This window comes from Prionailurus bengalensis, chromosome A1 (genome assembly GCF_016509475.1).
Source record: "Prionailurus bengalensis isolate Pbe53 chromosome A1, Fcat_Pben_1.1_paternal_pri, whole genome shotgun sequence".
Classification (NCBI taxonomy): Eukaryota; Metazoa; Chordata; class Mammalia; order Carnivora; family Felidae; genus Prionailurus; species Prionailurus bengalensis.
Genome location: NC_057343.1, coordinates 26,266,437 through 26,287,070, shown reverse-complemented (window position 1 = coordinate 26,287,070; position 20,634 = coordinate 26,266,437). Strand labels below are relative to the sequence as shown.

Below are 20,634 nucleotides of genomic sequence, written 5' to 3'. Positions count from 1 at the left end.
TTTATTCTTTCAGAGTATAATTTCTTTGGGGAGCCAAACTGTTTCATTTTAATCCACAAGTTGTCATTAATTCAACTTTTATTTCTTGCCTAGGACACCATCACAATGTTCATTTTTAATTTTTAGAGTCCACTTCTTATGTAAGTTTTCTTCAAATCAAAAGGGAAAACCCTCTTGCTTCTAGCAGACTCTGCACAGAAAAGGTAAATTGTTCCAGGGGCTTCAAATAAGTTTATGGAAGCTATAAAGAATCCCAAAAACCAAGCTTTACCCTTTTCCATGTTGTCTTGATAAGGTTAAAAGCAAGAGACTCTTAAATAAGGTTTCTCCTTCTACAATTATTTGTTCAAACAGAACATTAAAACATTTTTCTTTCTCCTGTTAACAGCTCTTGTGAATTGGATAGTTCTCCAATCAGCCATTATTTCCAAATGTTCTTTTCCTGGGTTGAGAATTTGTCTTTTATATGCTATTTTGTAAGGGATTATATTTTGATCAATCTCACTTCAAAAAACTTGACCATATTATTCCTGATATTTACAATATTTACTCGAGAGTTTTAATGGTTCGTAAAATGGACACACAAAAACGGTATCTTAAAAAAAAAAAAAATCCAATTCTGAAAACAAAGATGAAGCTTATCAGGAAAATGAGAAAAAGACTAAATAGATCACCTATTTCATACATTTGGGACTGGATGACCCAATGAAGAATCATTTTAATTTAATAGTTTAAAAAAATTTTTTTTTCCAAAAAGGTTAACATACACAAGAAGAGGATATATATTCAGAAATACTTAGAGGAAGACACATAAAATTAAAATACACTTAAAAATACTGTTGCAGTTTTCATTTTCTACTCCTGAAACAAAAATAAGCCATTTATCAGTAAGTGCATTTTTTTCATGGAGAAAATATTTATTAGTTTTCAAATGATCACATAGTACAAATATTACACAATTAGTCATTCTAGGAAAAAAAATTAGCTTATACTAATAATCATAAAATAAACACTGAAAAATATAGGATTGCATAGTGACACGAAATATTGAAAAATCTGAAAGGAAAATGTATCAAAATAAAAGTTTAAATAAACAAATCAGTTCACATTAATATACAAAAAGTTTCACTTTTAAATAGCTTTTAGTGGCATGAGGTGAATTAAATGCACTTACATTTCTTTTGCACACTTTAAGGAACAGAGCTAAAATTTAATCAAAGCATGAGGTTAAGAGATTAAATCACTTTTCATCTTTAAAACTGAAACAAAAGGCTAATCGCACAGGCCATAAACTGGTTGGTACTGTGGTTCCAAGAGTTCAACTAACTTAATTTCCAAGCAAATTTCACTTTCAGTTCCCCTCAGTTCTTTCTAAAATGTTGGGTAGTTATTTTTTAATTTATAGGTGTCTGTGAAGACTCTTATCCAAATTTAACAAAAACAAATCAAGCATACAAAGCTATAATCGTTTATGGGAATTCAGAGCTCCCTACGGAAATTATAGTTCAAACTGATCTTTTAAACCTTTAAGTACTATACAAAAATTCGTAACTAATGGGGGGAAAAAAAGGTCTCATAGAAAGAGAGGCGACACGCCAGGTATAACTTAGCAAATGTGGCTCCTAAGACCATCAAGATCATTTTAGATGCTTCCATATTAACTCGAGGATTCTTATTCCTAAACTTTATACCAAATAAAACAAACTGGCAGCATCAGGTAGCTTTTAAAAACTTCTTTAATAGCTTTTGACTGATCAGTTAATAGATGCCAAAGAGAAAAACAGAAACATTTTGATAACTACTTCCGTTTGGATCAAATGTTTTGCAACACTTATTCACATGTGGAGACTTATGCCCATACTACTAACTGCCTGTGCTCTCTACATGCATCTTTGTTTCAGTATCGTTCAAACTTTAGAATGCCTTCAATGCAGAACAATACCTCGAATTTAACAGGTATTTACTACTTTAGAAGACCGAACAAGCTACTTTGATCTCAAAAGATGTCTCCTCTACTTCTATCCTGGAATCTTTGTTGACTTGACAAATAAGAAGGCTCAAGAGCAGAAAAAGATAAGCTAAAAGAGTGTATCCTAATAATAAAAGCAATTTGGAAATAGTTAAGAAGTTCACCTTTTTATTTACTAGTTCCTTTCAGTGTCAGGCAACAAAAAATAATTTTGTAAGTTTTCTAGATCTCCTATACTACTAAAAAAAAAAAAAAAATTTGCCTGCTTCATTAAGGTGATTTTCAATCCCACAAATCTTTTAAGTGAAACAGAGAGCTGCTTTTAAAAGAAAGGAGTCTCTCATACTTTCTCTATTTCAGTCTTCGAATAGAAAGGAATATTTGCATGGCCATGTAAAACTCCAATCTGAAAAAATTATTTCATTATTTGAGCCTTTCCGTTTCCAGACCAAGAGTACACGAGAGTAAATCTTAAAGTTTATAAATGACAAGATCAGGTGGCTCTCTCATCCTTGTGTCTTCTAGATATATTGCGTGGCTCCGTTCACCACTGCCTTCCAAACTGCAGGTGCTGCATGTGTGACAGATATCATCCATGAAGGCTCTGCTAGAAGAGTTCCTTTTGCTGAAGAAGTATGATGTTTACCAGTTGAAAGAAATCTGGGCAATTAGAGAACAAATAAACCGGTCTCCCATTATCAAGATACCTGGAGTCACAGAAGGAATCCACCAAGGAAAAATGAAAACTTGCCAAAGACACCAAAGTCATGTTCTACCCATTGTAGATGATAAGAACTTCCTGGAATCAAATCCTACCCTTGGCATCAAAGAAACTAAGAGAAAACCATCTTAATGCCATGGGAAACATCTAGGACAAGGCTCTTTTGCCACAAATAACATTATTCCTAGGGACTGGAAAACTACTTTTGAGTATATATTTAACATAGCTTTCAGGGATAATATATCCTGAAACTTATATTCATTCACATTTATCTCATTAAAGAATGAAGCCTCAATTTGACAGTAAAACCATAAAGGTACTATCATTGTATCTTCTAAAAGATCTAATTAATATGAAGTCCTAAAGTTTGAGGTAGGAAAAAGACCAAAAAGTTCTCTCTAACAGGGTAGGATAACACCTGGACATCAGACTTGTGCAAATTAGGAGAGCTCAGATGTCCAGCTTGCCCAAAGATGAAATACAGAAACTTCTTTTTTACCTTCCGGTAATAAAAGAGCACTTAGAAGTCCACTAATACCATTAAACATTAAAATGGGCAAATATTCCTTTTAAAAATTCCTGTGGACTTAACACAGGCAGTCACCAAATCCAGTGCCCCAAATCATCCACTGCTTTAATTATCTGGAGAGAAAATTAAATAAATTTTAGGCCTCTTTTCTGAATGGGCACTAGTTAGCATTCTCAAGAAAAAACAAACAGATTGCAGCCCCACTTGGTTCTTATATGAACCCAAGGAGTACACCAATAGAATTAAATGGGCAATGGACGGACACTCCAATCTATAAATAAACCCAAGTAAATAATGGAAAGCACCCACTTGTTTATTATCCTTTCCCACTCTCTCCAGAAGCTGGATATTCTGCCTCCAAGGGTTCAGTGGAGAAAGTGGACCCCTGACGTCAAAAGCTCTCCGTGGTCTTGGCTGTATCTGTGGTTCTAGGATCACTCCTTGCACCTCTGGTAGGAGAGAAGCACTGAAATAGAGAGCTGAATATAGATTTAAGAAAAAATTCTTATTAAGAAATTACATTCTCTGGTCATTTGAGTTTGCAATGACTTATCCTCAGGATAAAAAGGAGCTACCTTTGGGCACACTTTCTTTAGTGCCTTCTTAATTTGAATCTTTGAAATCTGTCACCACAAATGATTAATTCTTCAGTAACCTACTAAGAAGGGACCTATCTTGGTGTAAGCCATAACACACTCTGTGACAAACCACCCAACTTCAAGTGGAAGACCAAATCAAAAAATGATAAATTATGACTAGAACAAGAGCACAGCAGCACAGTTGTCTTAAAGGGACAGGGAAAGGAACTCGACCTCCGCTATATCAAAGGAGGAGTCCCAGTTAATTCTTCTGTCAAAGAGAAGAAGATGGATTGAAAAGGAGAAACAGAATAATCAAGCATATTAACAGGAACACTACTAAACTTTGGGAATTGTCTAAGAAGCTGAATTTGTTCTTGTTTTTAAGTCTTCAGTAATTTAAAGACTTAAACTACAGTCCCACATTATAGCAATACAAAGCTAAACCTAAATTTTATCAAGCTAGGACCACCATCACTGAAAAAGAGTTTTTCTTCAAGCACTCATATTTAAAAGTGGGAGGGCAGAATACTGTACATAGGTAATACAATCTAAAAATCTTTTTTAAATGTATGATCATTTGGTTTTGGGTCAAGAAGGACCAGGAAATAAATCATTAATGGCTACAATGCAGAAATTAAAGCAGTAAGATATACTCAAATAATAGATGATGACAAAGATACTGGAAAATAGTTTGCTTTATTATAGGAATAAGGTAAATAAGAGAAGGAAGTTCAAAGCACATAGCATCTGATCAAGGAAAAGCTGAAAGGAGAATAAGATAGGCAGATATGTATTTAAAGTTACAGGGACTGCAGGATAAATTTTAACAGTGGAAAACAGATCAATTATACTTTGTGGTACAGAGTGATATATCCCTATTAAATTTCAGATCTTCTAACTAGAAAGGTGCTGCACATTCCTGTTGTATTGAACATAATCACACTATCCTATTTCATGGACATGTTGTATTTGGGGATAAATTAAGAAAAAAACTGCTAATCAAGTAATTTTCTTTCTCACGCCAACTGGTTATCACAAGGGTTCCTTACCTGTTAGTGGAACGAGGACTGTGCTCTCTTGTTCTCTATCAATCAACCAACAAAGGTTATAGTCTCAGCACTAAGAAGGTAGCAACCAACCAAAGTTAGTGTTTTAATGCCTTTACTTCCTCCTGGCTCTGCCAGCCAGTTTGGAAATATACCAACACAGCTGAAAAGGAATCGTTATTCCATTACCTAACAACATTTAGACTCAATTTTTTTTAAAAGCCTGAAGAAGAAAGAACAAGCTAACCCTTCTGCTTTAGGAATATATTCAATTCTGTACAAGTGAGAAATGAAAACAGTTTGGACTAAGAAAAGAAAATCTATGATTTAACCATCAAATCTGTGATTTCCAAAATGTAAAGAAGTGAAAAAAGAAATCTAAAAGAAGTCAACGGGGTGAAACTTCCATCTAGCAAGAGGTAGCAAATAAATAAGTATGAAAGTGCTTTACAAGCCTATGTGGCAGCTATTTTCTTATTTTAAGTTTCCAATAGATTTTAAATCCTCAGGTCTTTTAGTTTTAAAGACTATACTTTTTAACCAGTAGCTTACAACAGTATTTTACAGTATAATCACATTGAGGAGGTATATGAGGGACGATGACAGGAAAGAAGTACAAATTAGAAAAAGATCTGAATACTAAATATCTCAAGAATGGCACTCTAGGTATTTTCAGGAGTCCAAAAAAAAAAAAAAACAACAAACAAACAAAAAAGAAAAACAAAAAACAAAAAAAAAAAAAAACAAAAACAAAAAAAAACCCACTATAATCCCAAAAAGATTAACAAGGTATTCCACAATTGGAGTTCTTAAGGTATGACTTTTTAACAGATGAGAAAGGTTTAGAATTAATACATCAGAGCCATCTCATTTATGTATTCATTGTACCTACTGTAGTCCCTCTGAGACAGACAGACACACACACACACACACACACACACACACACACACACACACACTAGCAGTACCTACAAAACCCCAAGGTTTTGCTTTCCAAGTTTCCATTTACCCTGTTCAACCATGATCCGGAAGTAGATTATCCTCTTTCTGACACGTCGTCAGGAGGTCAACAGCAGCCTAATGCTACGTCACAAGGCAAAGGTCATTCACTTCACTTCATCTCATCTCTAAGCATTTTATCATCTCACATCATCACAAGAGAAAGAAGGGTGAATACAGTAAAATAAGATCTTTTGACAGTGAGACAGACCACATTCACATTATTTTTATTAGGGTACACTGTTATAATTGTCCTAGTTCATTATTAGGTTATTGTTGTTAATCTCTTACTGTGTCTAATTTACAAATTAAACTTTATCATAGGTATGTTATGGTACAGGAAAAAACACAGTATATACAGAGTTTGGTACTATATGTGTTTTCAGATATCCACTGGGAGTCTTAGCACATAACCCATATAGGTAAGGAGAGACTACTGTATACTGTGCAATCAGGTGCTACAAAAGTCTTTTTTACATTATGAAAAAAATCACCCTCTAGTCTTTTCCAGTTAATTTCCTTAACAAATCATTCTTTTTCATGTCTAATATTTCAATACAAACTAATAAGATTAAAGATTTCCAAATTAATGAGATCTAAGTAAACCTTAACTATTTTATGATATAGTTTAAAAAAATAAATTCAGAAACTATAAAAAATATGATTTTCCAAATTTTCCAGTTTTCCTTTATTTCTTGAATACTAATCAATAGTAACAATACTTCTGATTGAAAATACAGGTTAAAAGGGAGCATTCCATTTTGGAATAAAAGATATTAACTGCTGAATTTTTTTTTAAGTTACAGGCTCACTTAACTTTGAAAATGAAAAACAACTCCCAGGAAATCATATCTTGCTCAGATTAACAGTGGGCTAAGTTTACAATTTCCCCTTCAATAGGAGCTCTAAACCACTGATTTACTTACCACACCCCCACAGAATTTATAAATTAAAAATACAAACATATTTAAAAAACCAAATGCCCTTAGGATAGGTTATAGGGCTGGAGAAGTAGATACACTCATAAAAACTTCTCCCAAGTGAGATTATTTTCAAGATATAACTTCTTGATTTTGCTTAAAGTAACAAAACTTATGGATTCAACATACTCATACTCAACATACTCATACTCTGAATACAGATTTCCCTAAATAGAAATTATTTGAATCCTTGAGGAGAGCTGATATCTCTCTTGCTTCAGGAGTTAATTATTTATGATGATTGTGGATTTGATCATGTATCATTTATAAAGAAAAATGTAAAGGCACTTACAAAATGAGATCGTTATTCAAACAAGAAAGAACAACCTTTGCGAGACTACCATTGATAAAGGCTCTTAAGAATGACACAGTAGGACCTTACCTAATTCTATTTTAATAAACAGCATTCTTCTATGTAATGTTTAAAGAGATGAAAACAATAAGCACTCCACTGGAGAACCTGTATTTCAACCACTAGAGAGTAAATTCTAAAACAAAGCTAACAAAATCACCTGTGCTAAAATGTCACAAAGGAACTCAAATGGATGTTAGGAGGTCTATCAATCCACTAGTACTTCAATAAAATCATTTTAACATTATCCCTAAGTATTTAAATTTTTAAAGATTCTTACTGAAAATCCAGGTATATTCAAATCAGAAACAATAAACCTAAGTATTCCGTATTTAAACACCACTGAGAAATTCTTCCAAAATATGCAAACTAGACTATTTGCAATACTTGTTCTCAATACTAAATTATTAAATGAGCATATATTGCTTATTAGTTTTAAGCATTTCTAATACCGAAGAAAGAGTAAAGGCTAAGCCTAATCATTTTTAAGCAGTGAAATGCAAGGTAATGTGTTTCTACAAAGACTATTTCTATTCCTTTGTATTACAACTGACTGAAATTGAGCTTGCTAATTTACAGATTTATAGATTATTTATAAAACAAAACATTCTACACTAAACTGGAAGCATGATGTAACATAATCTTATTTTTTTAATCACTAATCATTCTTACTGGTCCTAAGGCACGTCTATTAAAAAAAATAATAATAATCATCTCACAAACCCCTTCAAGTGCCCAGAACAGTCCTAGCTGGCATTAAGAAAATAAAAGAACATCCTTAACAGAAACCATGAGAGTCTATCTCCAGACCCTATAAGAGTGCTTGGCACAGTTAATTCAGTAAATATTACACAAATGAAGTCTACTGATCAAGAAACAAACACACAAAAAAATTTTGTCAAGTGGCTGATGTCTAAAGTAGACACTAAAAAGTTCAACTTTCTAATCCTAAGGAAAATAAAATCAAAAGTATTACTTTCATGTACCTCTTTGGGGGTCATCAGCTTCTAGGATTAATTTTTCAATATGGTCAGCAGAAAACAAACGTATCCTAGGATGATACAAATTTTAGCTAAACTTTAACACCCGTTATAGATTTTCTAATCTTCTTTTCCAGGTTTAAAATCAGTAAGAAAAGAACCCAGATATTGCCAGAACATCCAATTTAAAAATTTCAGTTTGAGAAAGTGAAATCTTGTCAAAAAACAAGCAAACAAACAAACAAAACCAGCTACCTTAGAATTAGTCACAGTATTGTAATGACTCTGGAAGGAAAGATTACTTCTAAGCTACAATCTTATTATTTATTGTCAAGTAGGTCACACCTCAAAAACGCCAAAATAAGGAAGAAAGCCTGAAACTTTAAGGAATGCATACCAATATGAGGATATACACTTATCATGGAAAGCAATTTCCTAAAAGAAAGTTGTAATGAGAATGATGAACCTTAACTACTAGAATCTTTCAAGAACTACCAAATTCCAAGATTTACCACTATATTTTCTCTTCATCCTTTTGGAAAAGATGCTATCCAAAAATGTTATTGGGATTCAAGTTACTCCACTAGGTTTAAACATCAAGTATTTGTCAAAAGATAAACAAGAAAGAGACAAGCAATGGGTCTTCACGTTCCACTGATTAAGGTAGAAGATGAAATAAAACAGATAAGGAAACAACGCACATTTTTTAAAGTAGTTAATCCACTATACAATAAAAGATAAAACACAATCATAAAAAATATATATCGACTATAAAAAAGGCAACTTCAGGATCAAGAAGACCAAATATTTACATTTGCTACTGCCTCTTTTGAATGAAAAAAAGGCTTCCAGATTTGACAAAAAAAAGAAAGTCAATTTTAAGAAAACGCTCTAAATTACTCTTGCAAATTCTTTTCATAATTAATGCAGCCCATTACTTTTATCTCTTTTTCACCTGTTTATTTTACTATATGAAATATTTGGCTTTGTTCTTACAACGGCCAGCATATCCTGAAGTACATGTAAGATACTGGGAGGAAAAAAAAAAAAAAGGATCGTCTTTTGATCACATTTTTTTATTCCAAGATCTTGTGTTGTGCTACTTCCCTAAAGACTGCATTCAGACATAGATGAATATAAAAGACTACAGAAAGAAAAAGTTATGTTTTATGAATTATGCTGCCGTTACGTTAATTCTTTTGTGACACTTATCCACCTATGACAAGAAATATATTATCAACAACAAAAAGATATTAAAGAATTAAATTCAATAGGTTCTGATCAAGTAAGATTCATTAATGGATGCTGAAACTAATGGGTGAATATATGATGAGAAACAAGGCATTTACAGTGTCTCAAAATATCTCCCCACAAAAAACCTTGCTATTTACAAAGGGGAAAAAGAGTAATTTTTAAAAGTATAGAAACTTGGCAGACACCTCCTTAACCAAATGATCAAGATAACATCACCAGTAAGGGAACAAATCAATATCACATTTCTCCTGATACAATGCACTGATAAGGACATACTATCATTTCTGTGGTATTCTTGCCAAAAATGCATTATCCCAATCTGATCACAAGAAAACATCAGACACACAAATTGAGGGACATTCTAACTAGTTACTCTTAAAAAGTGTCAAAGTCAAGAAAGGCAGAAAGACAGAATGAAGAAGCATCTCAGACTGAAGGAGACTAAGGAGACATGACAATTAAGTACAATAGTATGAGATCCTAGATTAGATGCTGGACCAGAAAAAGGTCATTTAGTGAGTGGACAATGGTCAAAATTCAAATAAAGTTTACAGACTGGTTAGTATTAATATTAATTTCTGATTTGTTCTATGGTTATATAAAATATGACCATTAGGGCAAAGTGGGTGAAATATATGAGAACTCTATGAAGTAATTTACAACGTTTTAGTAAGTCTAAAGTGTGCACGGCCTGATGCAGGGCTCAAACTCACGAAATGCGAGATCATGACCTAAGCTGAAATCAAGTCGGAAGTTTAACCAACTGAGCCACCCAGAAGCCCCTAAAGCTATTTTAAAATAAAGTTAAAAATAAAAAATGAGATAGTCTGGGGGTACCTGGGTGACTCAGTCAGTTAAGTGCCTGACTTCAGCTCAGGTCATGATCTCGTGGTTCACGAGTTCAAGCCCCGCACAGGGCTGGGTGCTGACAGCTCACAGCCTGGAGCCTTCTTCGGATTCTGTGTCTCCCTCTCTCTCTGCCCTCCCCTGCTCGTGCTCGCTCTCTCTCTCTCTCACAAAACAAACATTAAAAAAAATGAGAAAGTCTGAATAAGGTACCATATTTGACACACCTATGAAATGTCCACTAAGAAATATAAGTCTACATTTTTTAATTTGAAAAGCTTACACTAATCTTTATTTAAAAGTTATCCTCATGGAAATAACAGCATTGTCGTATTCTATACTAGTACCAGAAAATTAATCACATGGTGATAGTCTTAAGTTTTTTAATATCTTTGGTAAATAGTTCTCTATACAGAGAACTGATTCAGAAGAAAGTATAGAAGAGATCAAAAGACAAAATCTTCCCACCTACAAACAGAAAAACTAAATTATGTTTATGTCAAGCAACTAGCATAGAAATTAACTTTAGACTACAGCAAACATACGATAGAAAAGATGGATAAAAAAACAAAGCACTTCCAATTTAAATTATTATATATGAACTTACACTGCTGCATTATAAAAATAGAAGGAATAAAAAATTCTCATTTTTTTCTTTAAAAATGTCCATAGGAAACAAAGCTTAGTGTCATAAGTGTCCCTCTTGCATTTTTTTTACTTAAAAATAATGACACTCCCAAATAATTTTTTTTTTTTTTAATTAAAATCACTTAAGTAATCTCTATACCCAAGGTAGGGCTCAAACATACAACCCAAGATCAAGAGTTACATGCTCTTCCACCTGAGCCAGCCAGGAGCCCCCCAGATAATTTACTCTACTTTCAATTATAAAATCAGTTACAAATATTCATGATCATCTGGTACCTAGGTAGCTCAGTCAGTTAAACTTCAACTCCTGATTTTGGCTCAGGTTCCTGAGTCCAGAACCCCACTGGATTGTGCTCTCTGCCCCTCCCCCTTGGTCACATGCGTATGTGTGCTCGCTCTCTCACTCTCCCTTTCAAAAATAAACTCAAAATTTTTATTTTATTTTTTAACATTTATTGAGCCTCATATATAGCAAACAATATATTATGCATTATATATATACTGCCTTATTCAATCCTCTAACTCTGACATATACAATATTAAAATAATCACAATTTTATTGATAAGAAAAACTAAGGCACAAATTAGTGAAGTAACTCACCTAAGATCATACACCTAGTAAGCAATAGAGAAATTCAAAACCACTTTGCCTCTAGGATCCTGAGTTTTAACTAATTTTATACTTTTCCAAGCCATGTTATTTTCATTAACATAAATATTTTCTTTATAAATACTTAGTATATGACCAACAGCTAAAATAAACATTCTGGGGGCACCTGGGTGGCTCAGTCTTGATTTTCACTCAGGTCATGATGGCAAGCGTTTGTGAGTTCAAGCCCCAATTTGGGTTCCACGCTGCCAGTGCAGAGCCTGTTTGGGATTCTCTCTCTGCCCCTCAACCTCCTCCCCCTTCTCAAAATAAATAAATAAATAAATAAACTTAACAAAACCCCTCCAAAGGCTTTCCATTGTCCTCAGAATAAAATATTCATATGTTAAATAAATATACATACATTCTGTTTTAACTAGAATTCTGAAATTCTTTCCTTCAATTTCATTTAAACATAGATCAGTTGACAGTTATTTGCTTCATTTCTATCAACCTATGAAAGTTTGACAAGGCAATAAAACTTAGAACGTGTAGCAAAACTCACTATCTGCAAAATAATCTAGAAACATGTTTCTATTGAGCTTGAAAAACCTAAATCTAAAAGTATATTGGAATGGTAATCAGAAATCTCTCTTACCTTTTAAGTGTCTACAAAGAAGCAAGATGCCAAAAGTTTTATTTGAATTTCTAGTTTGCACATCCATTGACTTGCCTAACAAACAATATATGCAATACTCTTAAATGCATAAGAATTTCATGAAGAGTTTAATGAGTTCAATTATCTTAATGTAATTTAAACATATCTACAACTTAAGTCATCATTTCTATCATGAGCAGGATTAAAATAATAATCTGGCAAAAAAAATTAGACTTTATTCTCTGACAGCTCAATTCTATTGCCCAGAGAACAATCTTCGATTTATTACAGAGTAAACAATACTCTGAATGGATGCTATAGTTGTCCTAAATTGCAACATTTTAAAAAAATTATTTGCAGAGAGCTTGCAATGTACCTACTGAAATTCTTCTATATTTAAGATGGGATCAAACGTCACCTGCCTCCTCCATCTCAATTGAAGTCTAATAAAAATCAATATAATATAATCATATAAATGTAAACATGATATTAGAAGCAATATAACTTTATATAATAAGAACAGGGTGCTTTCCAATTCTTTAAGTTTTTTAAAAGACAAAACAGATATCTAATTACAAATAATGCCTTCAATCTATTCTATTCTATTATATATAATTGATGGAGCCTCAATGTCCAGATAAATTATATACCAGTGACAAAAAAAAAAAAAAAAAAAGTCATAATACCAATGATCACTCATGAGTTTTAGAGAGAGGGTATCTGTTCCACTGGAAATTAAGAACGCATGTATTGATCAACTAATCAGGTAGTTCATTTCCTAACAGTAATAAGAATATACACCAGTAAAATGAGAAATGCCCGACCTGATATGCCATTCTATATTTAAGTACTGGAAAAATACTTTAATCCTGGTATTTTACTGACCATTCAACACTTTCATATCTGATTCCACTTTCCAAACATTTGGGGTATAAGATTTTATTGTCACAATCTATGTCTTGAAAGGGGAAATATTTCCAAAAATAGTAAAAAAGTACAAAGGGAAAAGAATTATCACCACCATCAAGTTAATAACTTAAGAATATGATTTGATATAATTTAAGAAATACAATTTGATATAAGGCATACAGGAAGTTTAGTTAGCATTATATGGGCTATCAATAAAATTTTGTAAAAGCCACAACAGATCTTGGATTAAGCCCTTGAAAGTGCCAATGCTACTCATGTGAGACAACTTCACAGCATGTGAGACAATACAGCATGTGAGACAACTTCACTTATGGATGTACCTTCATTAAGAAATGAAATTCATGGGGGCTCCTGGGTGGCTCAGTCAGTTAAGTCTCCAACTCTTGGTCTCAGCTCAGATCATGATCTCAAGGTTCCTGAGTTCAAACTGCATTGGGTCCTGTGCTAACAGCAGGGAGCCTGCTTGAGATTCCCTCTCTCTCCCTTTCTCTACCCCTTCCCCAGTCATGCGCTCTCTCTCAAAAATAAACTTAAAAAAAAAAAAAAAAAAGAAATGAAATTCATGTATATTCTTTCACATATTTTAACAAGTCACTCTTCAAATTTTATTGAGTATAGTACTTTAAAGTAGAAAAAAAATCTCTTTACAGTCCTCCTTCAGATCTTCTGAAACTGTCAAATGCAGCTAGTAGTTTTAAAAATTCTTTCTGCAGTTTTACAGTGGTCTACTTTCAAAGACATTCCCAAAAGAACCAAAAATTCCTTCCTTAATCAACCAATGTATCATCAGAAACATCTCCAAGAATCATTCTTTTCACCCATTTAATAAGTCTTTTAGTCCCCAAAAGACTTCAATTTTTCTCCTCAGAATGGGACATCCCTTTTGATACTCTTAATCCATTTCTCAAATAGGTGCAACATAGGAAATGGATGAATGAGAGATGGTAACATTTAGTTAGTTGGCTCCTACACTTTGTTAGCAACATCAAGCTTAACTCTAAAACAGAAGACACACAATGTTAGTAAAATGTTCTACATTAATGGTAATCAAAGCATAGAACTGATCAGCCTGCCTATCTCTGAATGTTTACAGAGTTAACATGGTAATACTTTCTATCCTATTTACAGATTTCCCCCAAGAATATACTAACTCATGTGAAATCTATTCCTAAGGTCTGCAAACCATTTATAATGATGCGGCCAATTAAATGAGGCTGCAAATATGTCAGTGCTGTAGTTCTCAAAATATGTTCTGAAACTTCTGCCAGATGGTTCACTTGGTATATATACTCACATGACAACAATTTTACTTTTATTTCTAATATAAATCAAATACTTATGAAAAATAGGGTGATATAGCAGAAAAGGAACGGTTAGGGGTAGTTGTAGAGATGGGATCCAGTTGGAGTCTGCCACCATTACTTAACTATATGACGCAGAACATTTTTTTGTATATAAATTGAAGGGGATTAACATTTCCCAAAGTATGTTACAAGGATCACAAGTTCTACAGGATATTAATAAATGTCAGATGATCAAAAAGGTTGCTAAGGTTGGTAGTCAATAAACAAAATTGTCTCTCTTCTGTAGAATTTCTTGGTCTTTAATACATTAAAACGCAATGTCAACCTCCAAGATACATATAACAAAAAGCATTCCCCAAAATTCCTGGGTTCTAAGAATTGTGTTTTTGTTTTGGGGTTTTTTTTTTTTTTTTGGCTTAAAGAACTGGTATTCCAAAAACACTACTTTTGAAACTTTTATACTAGATTTAAAAATCCAGTTCAATGAATCTTTGAAACCTAAAAACCAGGTACTGAACTCATTATCTTATTAAAAGCAAACATTAATTCCATCCATTCTAAGGAGACAGTCTTCAGTCCCATATGGGATTGAGTAGGGAACGGATGGTATTCAAGGCACTATGCCCATCTAAAATAATCTTTACAATGAAAAAGTTTAAGAATCACTTGATTAGGGTAATAGTTCTAGTTTGGAAATATTAACAAACTGCTGCTACAAGACACTATAGTCCTTGCAAGTAACCCCCACCCCCATAAAGAAAGAAAGGAAGATGTGCTTTGTAACAACTTTGTTTCTGTAAATTCAAGAATTTCAAAGCACTTCTCAAATACTTAGATACGATATAGTCCCAGCAGTCTAGGATTCAGAAGACTTAATCCCTGGTGCCTCTATTATAAGTAATAAATTCCCTTTTCTCATATGCATCTAGAATGCTAATACCAGATATATACCATTCTTAGGAGGATTGAGAGTAGTCACTGTTTTCCTATAGGAATTATTTCTCTTACAGAGACCTAGGGGAGAAAGGCTATACCAAAAATGTCACAAAGGTGCAGAATCACTGGTTCAGAAGGCTATGGTATGTAGAAAGACTGAATATGTAAGCAAGCTTTTAATTTTAATTTACAGTGCTTATGAAAGGAATCATTCTTATTTGCACAGTAATAAAAGCAGCTACCATTTACAAAAACTACTAAGAACTGAGCTAGGTATGCATTACAGCCTTTATCTCCTTTAATCCTCCCAACAACAGTTCAAGGGGAGCTATTACCCCCACTTCACAGGTAAGAAACTTGGGGCTTACATTTATATTTACAAAGGCCATACAATGAAGAGGTAGCATAAACAAGATTAGACATCAGATCTGATGCCAAAGCTAATGCTCATTAACTCTACCTCATTGTGCTCTGTGCTCTTTGTTAATCCATAGCCTAAATTAATCAATTTGAATTAAAAAGCTGTCATGCACACCATATACAGAAACTAAGCATATATAACTCAATTTGAATAATTCAGAAGATATACCAAGATCTTATGATGCTTTTTCAGAGTACTAGACAAACCTCTTGAAGACCAAAACCATGATTTTCCTTTTTATCCTTAGTACTTTTGTTCTGTGCTAGCATACATAACAAGCATTCAAGTATTTCTTAAGTAAATAAATCATCACAATACCAGGAAAGATTAGTACTATAAAAAGCCTCACAGGCTAACAGACAACTGCTTAAACTAGCTTGGGTGTTTTTCTAAAATATTTTATATAGCTAGATTTACAGATGTAGGCAACAAAATTCTCTATTAAATTATCAATTATCACCAGATCCTCCTCTTTCCCTTCCATCCTTTTTAAAGGTCTTCTATACCTTTCTATTTGTTTCTTCTCCCCTATTCACATGTTGAGTCTCTAACTCAGACCACTAAATGGCATTTACAGCATTCAGGTCACATATTTATAACCTCAAATACAGCACAATTTGGGTTTTGTTAGGCCAACGTGTCTACTTGTTAAAAGCTTTTGTTTTTGCATATTGGACTCATTTCTTAATAAGCAAATTTAATAAGCTACTGGTAGATCCTCATGAGCTAATAAAAATGTGAGTACAGCTAGAAAAGGAACTAAATCTTTAAATACAAGAAAAAACCCAAAGTGGGTTTCCATTTCATAAAAGGCAATCCCACTTTTAAAACATTCTCCCTTCAAGGTGATTGCCTACAAGGATTGGGGAGAATGGCAAATTTAGGCTTTCAAAGTATATCAATAAATAAAATGCCTAGAAATGCAATCAACTTGTACATGATGTGAAAGTCATATTAGTGGGAAGTGAAATTATGGAAAAAATGATTAAGATTTATATTACTATTAAATAAATTATTATATCCTTTAAGATCTTTACTGTTAACTACAATTTTTAAAAAATTCCAATTGCTTTTTTCTATAGTTCCAATGTTTATAAATCAGGAAAAATATGATGAAAATGAAGGAAAGCAGTTCTATGGTAAAAACTTTAAAAAAATTTTTTAACGTTTGTTTATTTCTGAGAGAGAGACAAAGCGTGAGCAGGGGAGGGGCAGCAAGAGAGGGAGACACAGAATTCAAAGTGGGCTCCAGGCTCTGTGCTATCAGCAGAGCCTGACACAGGGCTCGAACTCACAAACCGTGAGATCATGACCCGAGCCGAAGTTGGACGCTTAACTGACTGAGCCACGCAGGCACCCCTCTATTGTAAAAGCTTTAAATTAAAAACTTTAAATTAAAAGAACACCTAATGCAATTATCTCATAAAAAAAAATAATAAGCTCTTCTAAGATAATAAGCAAAAAGCCAAAGTAAATCCTGTTTTTCAACTTAATATAAAAGCATTCACATATTTCAAAACATTTTCTTGTTCCAATAATAAGCACAAGATGAATATAAGCTATCACCATTCAAAATTAAAGATCTGAGTCATAAAATGTACCATTATAATTCAACTAATTAAAGTGAGTTTTATACTTTAAAAATTATCTTAATGTAATTGGATCATGTTAAGCATTAAAAATATATATCCTAAGTATCAACAGCTTATAGTAAAAGCTCACTAAATGAGACCAATGCAAGGCTACTAATCTACTTACTGAAAGGTTCATGTCATAAAACTATCTGTATACTCACTTAGTCTTAAAAATTGGATTCCAATTAAACTAATTTTCCAAATTTGAAGTTTATTCTTCAGCAAAATTTTGGAAAATTTAATCATTTGGATTAGAAAATGTTTTCAAAATTAAGAGAGTTAGGAGAAAATAAGATTAAGAGAAAGCAATAACTGAATTAAGATTGAAAGGATCATCATTAGGAACATCAGTCACTGTACAACTCTATAATGAAGTCTATGGGGCCAAATGTCTCCATCCTCATAGGCTAAGGACCACTTTTTATGGTTGTCAGCTATCACCTCTTGCTGCATATCAGTGGGCCAGGGCAATCTCCAGAATGGTTATGAGTACAAGCTTTGGAATCAAATCACCTAATGGAATACTTGCTCCATCATTTAGTAGTTATGCGACCAAGTTACTTAACTTGATAATATTTTACTTAAATAATACATCAGCCAATAATACAGTAAAAGAAAAAGAAATTTTAGAATCATCTGTCATACAATCCTTAAGACCCCTGCAAATTTACCATCAATCTTATATAAATTTACCAAAAAAAAAGAGCTAAAGAGGCTGACAATTCAATTATTATGTTCCTTCAGTAAGCATTAAACATACTTGTTCCTAAAAGGATTGGGATTCAGTATCATGGTTAATTATCATGGGATTCAAGAATGAAGACAGGAAACATTAAGCTATCTAATTTGCACTTATCTCCTCATTCTGGGTCCACCCTTCCTTCCTAGGAAAACAGGTAAAGCTAATAATAAAATACAACCAGTTGTGCAAACTTACAAATTCTGCTGTCATTTCAGAGAATAACTAGTAAATAATGTTTGGTAGATCCCCAATTTAGCCGAAGAACAGTTTAGGAGTCAGATCCTTTATTCCAAGATTCTACAACAACATGGAGGAGCATCAACGAACAGAAGGCATGGCTCCAAGCTGAACTCTGAAAGGGAAGTTAAGACAAACTACAGTGATAAAGCCTAAAAAGAGGAAGAAAAGGAAAAACTCAGACATTTGACGGCTTATCAGCACCTGAACAGTGGACAGCACTGCCAAAACCAGTATTTTCTCAATTCACCTCACCACCTTGCACCCAAAGCAGTACACCTGAACAAAATCCAGCAAAAAACGGAACTTATAAAGCAGGATTTTTTCTAAAACAAATTTGCTAATAATATCACTTTCATTGCCTATCACCTTTAAGAAGTAATTTTTAAAGCATGAGTATTTCCTGAACAGAAAGAGAATCCTTGTCATTGCTGAAAATACCACGACACTGCCTAAAAAACACAACCAAGAAAATAAACTTCATATTAAGCATAAACAAAAACTTCCTTATGATGTAAGTGGGTTGTTACCTAATTCATAATCCTACTTTCAACTGGTGAACATTCAATACTATATGTTTCTTTGGGGTATTCTTAAATTTCTAACTCCTACTTTGCTATCAGGCTATAAGCTGCTACTTTCCCAATGTCACCTTACCTGCCTTAGAATCCCATTTCTTTTCTTTCCCCTTCCTCCCTCATCCGCTTTAAGATGATAAAGCTAGCAAACAGTAAGACTTTAATAAAAAAAATAGTATAAAAAAGGACCAAATCTGCTATGCAAAAATAGCCCACCCCTCCTGGGAGATGGGGCACCTACATTGCTTTATTTTGTGACAGCAATTTCAACCAATTTGGAAGTCTTTAGTCCAAAGGATTAAGTTACCAGTGTTCAACCTCTGGATTAGTGAGTGGAATGTTACCATGTGTGGACTGGGTCCTTACCTCCTTAGCACTTCTAATGAGGCCAAGGTCACTGATTCAAACCATTATCTCAGATTGCAACTACAAAGACAATATACCTCGGTTTCCACCAGTGACAGAAAAAGGAATTACTGAGCTCCTGATACCCCATTAGGGAAGGAAACAACTAGACATCCCGAGTAAAGTCAGCAATTCCCTAAAACCCATCACTGGGACTAGGCCACTACATAGCACAAAAACTAAAAGGGGCCCTCCACTCCATGACCAATTAAATACAGACTTCTCAGTTCTGCCTTTAAGGCTTTTCAAAGGTAGCTTTCATTTTCTATATTCTTGTATACAGACACCATTGCCTACCAACTTAGGCAATTTCCTATGCTCTTTTCCATAAATATTCCCTATAATTTGAGCCTTTTTGGTGTAGTTTTCTCTACTAAAATAACCTACTAATCCTCATAGCTATCAAACTTGTCTCAAATGTCACCTCTTAAAAGGCATGTGATTTTTACTTTGATTCCCAATACTGTTTTATTCATATCTCTCATAACATATATCCTACCCTTGCCATACTTTTCCCATTTATTGAACTTCTATCCCAAGTCATTCCCTAAAATGCTTCAAGCAACCTACAAAGGTAGATATAAATACTACAAAATAAAATACATTATAAATAGGTGAAAAAACTGAAGCAAAGGACCAAAATTAGTAGGAGACTAATATATGGACCCTGTTACCTATTATCTTCTTTCATGTACATGTGTGCGTGTACACATATATGTATGTATAAACATATACTTATTCTTGAATGAATATGCTCTCCTTAAGGATAGAAACAGTGCTGTGTAAACACTTATTAAATTATATCCTTTCAAATACATAGGATATTTTGTAATCTAAGAATTTCAAAATGTCCTTTTAAAATTATATTCCTTTATACGTATATCCACACATATATGAACATGATTCTCAAAACTTTAAAAGGCAAGTGAAGTGAAAAAAGGTACCAACATATAAAGGAATAAGTTAGTTTGATGGCACTTTAAATGTCAGTAAAATAATCAAATTACTCACATTTAGTGTCAATGACAGCACTAAGGCTTTTAACATTTCAAATAACTGCATATGCCATTTCCCTTTTTGTAGAGACATAGGAGTGCTCAGAGGGATAGGAAGAAATAATTCCTCTTCTTTCCACTGCCTGGAAGAGACTGGCAATTGAATATATGAAAAGAAAGCAGGCAAAAGTCTCTATGATCACTAATGTGTTAAGAACCAATCCTAAAATATAAGTCCACATTCACTTGGATTTTTCACTACTAAGTATATTTGGGACACATCTGCTTTGGATTAGACAC

General features: G+C 33.3%; 1 protein-coding gene across 7 annotated transcripts in view; it reads right to left on the bottom strand.

The window, feature by feature from the left end:
* TSC22D1 (TSC22 domain family member 1) overlaps window positions 1–20,634 on the bottom strand; it is a 133,123-nt gene that overhangs the window by 96,623 nt on the left and 15,866 nt on the right. The window contains exons 2-3 of one of the 7 annotated variants that reach the window (XR_006297236.1): window positions 3,529–3,698; window positions 1,719–2,676 (exon numbers count right to left, since the gene is read on the bottom strand). The exons of 1 other annotated variant lie outside the window; for it this stretch is intronic. Coding sequence is in view for 3 of the 6 variants with exons in the window: in XM_043579155.1 (XP_043435090.1) it covers window positions 2,612–2,629; window positions 3,529–3,685 (175 nt within the window). In the remaining 3 variants the exon portion in view is untranslated. Of the gene's footprint in view, window positions 1–1,718; window positions 2,677–3,528; window positions 3,699–20,634 lie in introns of those variants that run through there. 5 more of the 7 variants (XM_043579164.1, XM_043579155.1, XR_006297238.1 and 2 more) reach the window with 5 other exon arrangements.